The 9,878-nt window shown below is 42.6% G+C and overlaps 1 protein-coding gene across 1 annotated transcript; it reads left to right on the forward strand.

Annotated features, from left to right (window-relative positions):
* Positions 1–611: 611 nt before the first annotated feature.
* LOC131481736 (protein FAM170A-like) lies at positions 612–5,940 on the forward strand. Its single transcript, XM_058671868.1, has 4 exons — positions 612–681; positions 2,315–2,446; positions 4,146–4,286; positions 5,330–5,940. Exons 1-4 carry the CDS (start codon positions 612–614, stop codon positions 5,938–5,940), a joined length of 954 nt encoding a protein of 317 aa, XP_058527851.1.
* The last annotated feature ends 3,938 nt before the right edge of the window (positions 5,941–9,878 follow it).

Raw genomic sequence — 9,878 nt, forward strand, 5'->3', positions numbered from 1 at the left:
TATTCAATATAATCATTATGTAATATAACATATTAACAGGTAACAATAATATTGTTAGCAGATACATTTTATTTCCCTTCAGTAAATAACCTGATGCGGATTTTGGGGAGACCAACCTGAGTGTAAGCCTAATCCTCATTTGCATTGTGTCATATCCTTGCTTTTGGGAGATCGACTCATGCAATTTCTTTATGTGCAAGGTATACTTTTCTTTGTTTAATTCAAGTCCTCTGTCTCCTACAAGTCCTTATGTCAAAATAAGGCCTGAAAAATAAGTTCACAATGGAGTTACATTTGGACAAATCAAGTCAACATAGGCAATCACCTATGGCAGTCCTCTATACCTTTAAATACTGGCTGAGCCCCCTAGGCTGAGTGATGTCACCAGGACATCCTAGAATTCCGAGGTCTTCGTTGTGATTTGAATCATAACAGTCCTGCTGCCGTACTGCGTACCAGGCAGGACAGTGCTTAGGAGCCACGAGCATCTCCTGTGATTTGGTGTCCTCGGATTTTCCTATTCAGTATTTTCTTGATACCATCAACTACCTGACAGTAGAGTTACAGGTAGAAAGCTTAGCTTTTTTGAGTAACTCTTAAAGAGTTGAACCATGGAGCAGAGAGAGAAAAGGAAACATCTGGAGCGTGAATACAGTCCTCCAACTGTAAAGAAATCGACAGGTATGTGGAGAAGATCCTTGGCAATGTGGTAACCAAGAATGCCCTCCGCTGGGAGGTAGAGTAGTTCCCTAGTAGCAGTGGAGAAAATAGTTAAGGCAGGCGACTGGGACAGAGAAGTGAGGAAAGAGGGAGTGAGGAGGAGCTGACTATTCATGGCTCTTTCTGAGAGCCCAGCTCACTTTCAGGTGACCCAGGAACAAAGTCTATGTTGTTTACACAAAGTTCAGCCTGGCCCGAGTTTGGCCATTGGCATCCAATTGGGGAATGAAATGATGGATTAAAGATCTCTGTTTCTTTGTAACTCTGATCAAGATAAATATTTTTCAGAAGGTTAGGGATAAGTACAAGCTTAAAAAATGTATTCCTTACTAAGGCATAAATATATGTTTAAGGTGAACATTAGCTCATAAAGAATTGATTGTTTACTAAGGGATAAAAAAATTAGTTATTTTAGTCTATACAAATGTAAATGTGATAAGTTAATGTAAGACATAAAATAGGATGGGCCCCACATGCTGGCTCAGTGGCTAAATCCTCACCCTATAAATACTATGATCCCATATGGGTGCTAGTTTGTCCCAGCTGTTCCACTTCCCATCTGGCTCCCTGTTTGGGGCCTGGAAGGGTAGTGGAGGATAACTCAAAGCCTTGGGACCCACATGGGAAACCTGGAAAAGCTCCTGGGTTCAGACCGGCTCAGCTCTGGCTGTTGTGGCCACTTGGGGAATGTACCAGTAGATGGAAGATCTTTCTGTCTCTCCTCTCTGTGGATCTGTCTTTCCAATAAGGGTGAAAATATCTTAAATAAAAGAGGACACAAACATACATAGTCCCATTTAGTCACATTGATTACATGGGAAGTGGGTTTGACTCTTTCTGGAAATATAGCCAGTTGGGCAGTTATGGTTTCCATGGAACCTAACCAAAAACAAAAAAACTCATTAGACAGGGCAACTGCTCAGTGGGAGGAGCTGCAATTGAAGCCAACTGCAACATTCAAAACTGTAATTCATATAATATAGGAATATCTGATATTTTCAACAAAATTTTGGGTTTTTCCATTTTCTGAGGCTCACTTTGAGAGGGTCTGAAGAGTGAAAGATAACTTTATTTCAACTTCACTAAGACTAGTGCATATTCAAAGATGTCATTGAGTGTAAACAATGAGACCTGTAGGCAAGGGTCATAAATTTGATGCTGTACACACAACTATACACGCATCACATACATGAATAAGAGGGACAGAGTGTGATATTGAATATATTTTTTTACATGCTGTCTACCCATTGTGATTCTCAAAAATGCCTTTAGAAATTAGGCAATGGCACTCAATACATGATTGATCTAGTTCTTTTCTCTGTAAGAATTCAGGGTTTATGTGCAGGTCAAGTGGGCAGATTTTCTCCACATGATACTTTATAAGCCATCAGAGTTGAGTCCCAAAATAGGAGAAATGCTTCTATAATAGGAGTGCTAATGTTTTCAGAAATCTATAACCTTTTTTTCTGAACTTATATGTGTGTCTGTTCTCAATACTTAGCACGTTTCATTCAGAATATGTGTAAGTTAGAGAAATGAACGAAACACATACTATTCATCGAATGATTATTGTTCCATTCTCCATCAATCACAGATTTGTGTAAGGGGGAGTCACCACCTGGGAGCATTTTGGATGACAAAATCCTGGTCCAAGAGGAAGAAGATCCATCTGGCAAGTTGCAGTGCTACACCCGTGATTCCAGTGTGTGCACGGCCTATGATGTTGGTAAGGAGGCAGAATGCTCAAGAACAGATAAATCAGGGCAATGGGAGGGGGATCAGATCTGTAGCCACTAAGTTGATCAACAGTTCTCATACAAACTCAATGACAGCAATATATGTATAAGATACTGTTTTCAAGATAAACTGTAGTGCTGTCATCAAGAAGGGATAAATACATTTTTTAAGATCAAGGTGATGAGAAAACTGTGGAACTGTTAGTGGAGCAAATCTGTTCAGCAAAAATACATTGAGAGAAATGAAAATCAGGAACAAATTCTGTGCTAAGAGCTTAGTAGGTATGTGATTGAATACTAAAACACCTCTACAAATAAGCACACTTGTACTGATGACAGCAGGTCAAATAAAAAGGAATGTGTGCACTTGGTCATCAAGTTCAAGTGAACTGCATAACCCAACCCTGAATTGCTTCACTTTCCCTTAAATATGAGCAGTTGCTTCCCAAAGAAAGGCTAATATTGATGCCTTGAGGGAATGACAAATAGGGTCCATTCCTCTAAGAACAGGACACAGCCCCTCAGTACACAGTCACCACATTTCAAGATAAACTGTAGCGCTGTCATAAATAGGGGTTAAATACATTTTTAAGATTAAGGTGACGGTCACATCGATCAATTAAAAGCCACAACATAAAATCAGCAACAATTTATAATGTTATGGAATTAGTGGACATTAGTATTGTGTAAACAATATGTTAAAAAAATGCAAGTTCTTAATCACATCGTGTGACTTTTTCAACGAAAGAATCTCAACTGTACTTGAACTGTGGAAATGTAGCAAGGTTGAGGAATCCGCCATGGGGGGAGGGTTTGAGGAGAGGTGGGGGAATCCAGTACCTATAAAACTGGGTCACATAATGCAATGTAATTTTAAAAAATGCATTTTAAACACCAAAAAAGAAAAAGAGTAAGGTGACAAGAAAATTACAGAACCGTTAATGGAGTAAATTTGTTCAGTAAAGTTACATTCAGAGGAATGAAGATCAGGAACCAACTCTGATTGGCTTCACTTTCCCTCAAATATGAGCAACTGGTTCCCAAAGAAAGGCTGATATTGATGCCTTGAGGGAATGACAAATAGGGGCCATTCCTCTAAGAACAGGACACAGCCCCTCAGTACAGAGTCATCACATTTGATCTGGGACAGCTGTGGGTGAGGCTGTGAGCACTGCAGGTGTGTACAGAATGTGATCGTAACCTCCCCAGCAAACTGAACACCTGCCCACATGTTCTACTGCTTCTCCTCAGCAACCCCATCTCTCTTCCTGTTAACTTACTCTTTCAAATTAAATAGGAGTGATTAGTACAAAACATGTACCCCATGGCTTTCCCATACACCATTTCTCCCAAGGAAAAGGAAGCTAATCATGGATATCAGACTTTATTAACTGACTTCATCTTCTGTTTGGGCAAGATTCCCACTTTTCAATATTCTGTCAACATCTTCAGCAATGTCACATCAGGGATACTCAATCCTACTGATGTCTACCACAAACACAATTGTAACAACTTCTCTTATCTGTAGCAATTTGTATGGTTCAGCTACTGCCAGAGCAAGTCCCGTGGTGGATGGTGGACAGGGAGGGGCAGTAATGCCTGCAGCAAAAAAGCCACTTAGTATGCTCCTTTTAGAATAGACACAGTTAAGCCACGACACAATGTGTTTTCTTCTATTTTCCTTCTCAGAGTTGCAGCTGCTTCAACAAACTGTGCCTGAGCCATGTGAGGTTGTGGAGATTGAAACCTGCAGCCAGGCATCAGGAAAGAGTGATTCCAGATCAGAATCAGTCTATTCTTCAAGCACATCCAGCAATTCTAAAGAAGAAGGTAAGGCAGATGCAAATGGAGTGTCTGAACCTATTCAGGATATTCAGTTAAGCTGAGACTGCCACCCCCTAGTTACCTCACATTTCTTTCAGTGACACAAAAGTACTTCAGGAAAGAGTAAGACTGAGGCCTTGGGGTGGGACAAACAGACAATGTGTTCGCAAGAAAGAGTACAGTCCTTCAGCACAGCATTGTCCCATGTGAGCCCTGGGAGATGTGGCTGCATTGGCTGAGAATGCCAAAAGTTGCACAGAAACTTGGCTGGAATTTTCCCATGCAGACTGGCACACACTCATGTTCCTAGATCTCTACAGGCCCTATCAGCTCAGACCAAAATGACTATTTCTCCTTTCTTTAAATTGTTCTTTTTATGATACTTCTCATGCCCTGTGCCTCTTTGCCTTTCTGTAAACTCATTACATGGGCACCTATTATATCATCTGCCTTGCAAACAGACAATCAGGCCTAACCTGTCACTGACTAATCCCTTGGATACCTTACACACACTCACAGCACACCTATCTTAACTAGCCCTGGGACTAAACTAAACTAAAGAAAATGCTTGCAATTTGAGAGAATTAAACTTCTTAGATAGCCTTTCTCTTATGTCGCCACATTCACAATATCTGCAGCCTTTCAGAGCTGCATGATTTGAGAGCTCATGTGTACTTCCTATGATTCTCAGGAGCAAAGCTAGGAGCCATGCTTGTACTTGCTCAGCTGTGCTGCACATTAAACAGTGCACACACACACACACACACACACACAACCTTTTACTAACACCAGAAAAATATACTGAGTGTGTACAGAATCATCACAGAATCATCTGTAGCAGATATACCATGCCCGTATTGTCACATACAAGCCTTACCAACTCCATCTCGTGTAAGATGTGTCATTCGAAGATACAAGTGAAGATTCACATTTGTGCACACTTCTATCACACACATCCCATGGGCAGGGATACTCTGAGTGCCCCAGAAACACTACACCTTTATGCAAACGTAATCACGTTTTCTAACGGTTGAAATTTTCCGTCTTAGAAATGCAGCAAAGCCAGAAGGAAGATCTTGGTGTTAGACACTCTGACAGGCCTTTACCCCAGGATGTGGAACAGAAGAGCTCCACCACCTGGAATGATATGTGCTTTCATGTGCACTTGGCCAATGAGCCCTGCTCAGATGCATTACATATGAGAAAGGAGCGGGCCATGAAAATATATTACGTGTACGTTAAAAGGCAGAGAGAGGCCAACACTGTATATAACACACAGGAAGGCTTGCTGCCTCTCAAGAAGAGGGCAAGAGTGCAAGAACTGAGCTGCATTGGAAAAGTCCCTTCAGAAGCCAGCTGTTCTTCTGTGGTTACAGAAGACATGATGATCATCGACAGTGAGGCCAGCTGTGACACCGTAGATGAAGACACTTTCAAGGGTAAGGTTCCAGCAGAGCTTCTAGCCCTGGAGGACAGGCCCAGAATGAAGACACCTGAGTGGCTCTTGTGGCCAGAGAGCAGCTTTAAATGCATGGCCTGCTGCCGAGTGTTCCCCAGCCTGGACATCCTTGAGGAACACATAAAGAATGGAGTCAAGGAGGGCTTCAGTTGCCGCATTTTTCATCTGGCCTTTGCCTGGATGAAATCAAAAGAATCGTGAACAGCAGAAGGCAAAGAAGAGAACGCAGAAAAATCAGGCAGAGTACACCTATGTATGGAAGGCAGAAATGTTCTGACATGAGGAAAACATCAAGCAAATTAGCAAAGTGCTTTCAGCCCATGAGAAAGAGGACAGGCAGCAGTCTCACTGGGCTGACACAGCTGCATCCACCCCAAGCAGCTGCAAGACCTGCTTTTGATTGCACAAACCCATCACCTAGTGACCCACAGGACCATGGAACCTTGGCAAATGGCATCTGCAATCCTCTACAGAGAGAAAGAAAAGTAGGCAGACCCTAACAGGAAGACCATATGCCCTCCCAACAGTAACGAACACCTGATGTTACCACCAGCCCAGGTGAGAGGAAACTCACTCCCTGGAAATACAGACCGCTGTCGTCTGCAATTAAAACAGGTGAGAGATAACGGGTAGGAAAGCATCCCCAAAGACTCAGCAGTCATGGTTTGAAACAAATGGGATCAGTAGGATATCTGCTTGGTTGACAACACTAGGGCCAGTGTCCTGTCCAGGTCCTGCCAGGGAGTTTGAGCAAAGTTTATTTTAGCAGTTCAGCAAAACAGAACAGGCTGCACTCTCTTAGATGATGCAATCTTTGGAATAGTCCCACCCCCTTTAGCAGTAGTCCTTGGCTCACTTCTGTAAGGAGCAAGTCAGGCCAGAGGGCTCTCTGACCCTGAAGGTAAGGCCTCAGACTCTGCTCTCAGATGTTAATGCGCAGGAGGAGCTGAATAAGAAACTATGACCCCTTCAAGACCCAGCACAAGTAGCATCATTATTTGTTCCTTGGAGAAACTTTCCATGACATAAGCTAAGATTGAGGAATGAAGCTTCTTTCCTCAGTGTGGGCAGGGGTCAGAGGACAGAGAGGCAGAGGGGCTCTTTGCCAGACAGCTTTGTTCATGATTTTCATCCTGGGGGCGGGGGCACATGTATTCATCCTCACAATGCTTATAGACACTTTCTGCTACAGAATGAAGTATTCTGTCAGGAAACAGCAGCGAAGACACTTGGAATGCAAACAACACTGCAGAGTTTGCGAAACAAGCTTTGTACTGCAACAAATGTGTATTGGGTTAGCTGGTTGTCAAACGAAGGGCTTTTGATCCATATTCTGAAGGCTGTTGATAGAATGGGAAAAAAAGAGACTTGAATTTCTTGATCATGCTGGGGATTCTGAAAGAGGCTAAGTCCTAGTCACTGCAGTAACTTAGACTGCCTTCCTCAGAGAACTGATTGTCTTCTTTTGATTTTCTTGTAGTGCCACGGGCTCACTGGCCTGCATCGAAAGTGCTGTTACTACCTAAGGCAGCCTTCTTTATGGCCCTGACAGCATCAAGTGAGGGCTGGTCTCCACAAAGAAGCAAAAGATCCTTCTCAGCAACTCCCCAATTTGTTGGTGAAACTGTGGTGCCAACAGGAAGGAGAATATCCAGGCATTAGACGCCCCTAGGTACTCTGAAAATACATCTTCCCAAGGGCTCTGCCTGCCAACCCCTCAGGAGGCCATGGCACAATTGATAACATCTTAGAGACTGTCTTGTGGAGACAGACCAGGACACACAGGACATAGATGAAGATCATGGGAAGTGAACTTTACATTTGCAGAATCCTGGTAACAGCTCAGCAGGAATGTGGGATGGAGATCGCTCAACTGACTGAACATTTAGGATATTCTTGTTTATCTTCCCATTAAGCCCTCTACCTTGAGATCTTTCATTTCATGTGCGCTTGAACACCTGGTGCATAAGCTCATGCCCCAGACCAGATACTGCTCTCTGTCCTCACCTTCACTACCTCTCCTGCCCTCACCCACAGGCACATCACTATGTGCTTGATGTAGAAAGCAAAATCATATAGGATGCAAACTGTAACATCCAATCACTGAGTTCCATTTACTCTCTGAGTGTTCTTCAGCAACAATTTGATACATGCTTCTGCATCCTGTTTAGCACAGACGTTATCTTACACTCCTCCTAATATTCTTATCTGTATATTATCTGGTAGGGGGCCAAGATTTATTATCAGAAGAGGGTAATGAGATGCTATATGGATGAAACCAAAAGCAACTGGCAGCTAGCCCATGGCTCTCCTGAGCAATGCACACATAGGGGAGGGAACAAGTGCTGCTTCTGCACTCGCAATGGAAGGATGGAAGACATCATCAACCATTCAAGACACTCAAATCTATGGCTCTCTCTCCTTTCTTTAAACTGTTCTTTTCATGACACTTCTCATGCCCTGTGCCTCTTTGCCTTTCTGTAAACTCATTACATGGGTACATCTTATTCCATCCCCCTTGCAAACAGACAATGAGGCCTAACCTGTTACTGACTAATCCCTTGGATACCTTACACACACTCACACCACACCTATCTTAACTAGCCTGGGACTAGACTAAACTAAAGAAAATGCTTGCAATTTGAGAGAATTCAGTTTCTTAGGTAGCCTTTCTCTTATGTTGCCACATTCACAATATCTGCAGCCTTTCAGAGCTGCATGATTTGAGAGCTCATATGTACTTCCTGTGACACTCTGTCTACTCTCTCAGACAGGAGCAAAGCTAGGAGCCATGCTTGTACTTGCTCAGCTGTGCTGCACATTACACAGTGCACACACACACACACACACACTACCTTTTACTAACACCAGAAAAATATACTGAGTGCGGACAAGATCACAGAATCATCTCTAGCAGATACCATGCCCCTATTGCCACATACAAGCCTTACCAACTCCATCTCATATAGGATGTATCTATTGAAGACACTTACAAGTGAAGTACCACATTTGTGATTATCAGAAGAGGGAAATCAGATGCTATATGAGTGAAACTAGAAGCAACTAGAAATTACTCCTTGGCTCTCCTGAGCAACACACACGTAGATGAAGAGGTGCTGCTTCTGCAGTCACAGTGGATGGAACTCAAATCTAAGTCTAAGCATGCGTCCCTCCAACCATTTTCCATTTCAAGCTCAGACGCCCAGGAGTGTAAAAGCTAAACTTTTTTTGGAAAATCTCATTGCATATTTCATTTGTTTGCTATTCCTTCTCATTTCACTCTTTGTGTTCACACAGAAAAAGTGTCACTCCTCACCTGCACAAAGCTATAGAACGGACTAGAAATGGGAATAACTCAGCTTTCAAATTATGTTTTAGCTTTTACCCTTTTAAAATTGGTAAAGCTTGAGACTGGCAGGTGGGCATCTGTGGGGATACATATATTTGGTTATCTTGAATTGATTGATCATGTGTTCCTTCATTCCTTCCTCATAATTTCGTGTATGAGAAGAGTAAATGAACCTGTGTGTGTGAACTCATCGGAGACGAGAGGCGGACTGCTGCTGCTTTTGTCTGCCTACTGGCTTTCCCCTCTTCTTTCATACAAATATCTCCATTGCACCTCTGTCCATGAGCAAGGGAGCCATCCAGAGAGAGGTCTGTTCTCCACTTGGCTTCTGGGACTAAACTAGGGGTAAACATCTGACTGTGTCAGACCAATCCAAGCTGTATAGTGACATTCAGAAAAAAAATACATCTGTAAAGGCCAAAAAACACAGAACAAGCAATCCTGACTGAGGCTGTGGGCATTTGCTTTGGGTTGCATTTTGTCTGTGGCTGAGTTTCATGGTTCTCTGTTGCTGAACTTGCATCAACCCTCTTTTCTGATTTGCCTGGATATGATAATTGCTGCTGCATTTTGCTAAGTGTCCTACCAAACATCTATGTTTGACCAATCTGTACTACATCTTTAAGACAAAGATGAGAGAGGGATTTTGCTGGTTTTTCCTAACTCATCATCTGCCACTTGAACTGAATTTAAACAATTCTCTGCCCTTGCAGTTTCTCCGATTACTCTTCTTTGAAATATCTCATTGCTTTGTTAGTTGAATTTACTTCACTTTCAGTAAACTGTCATG

Source organism: Ochotona princeps, chromosome 13 (genome assembly GCF_030435755.1).
Source record: "Ochotona princeps isolate mOchPri1 chromosome 13, mOchPri1.hap1, whole genome shotgun sequence".
In the NCBI taxonomy this organism is placed as follows: Eukaryota; Metazoa; Chordata; class Mammalia; order Lagomorpha; family Ochotonidae; genus Ochotona; species Ochotona princeps.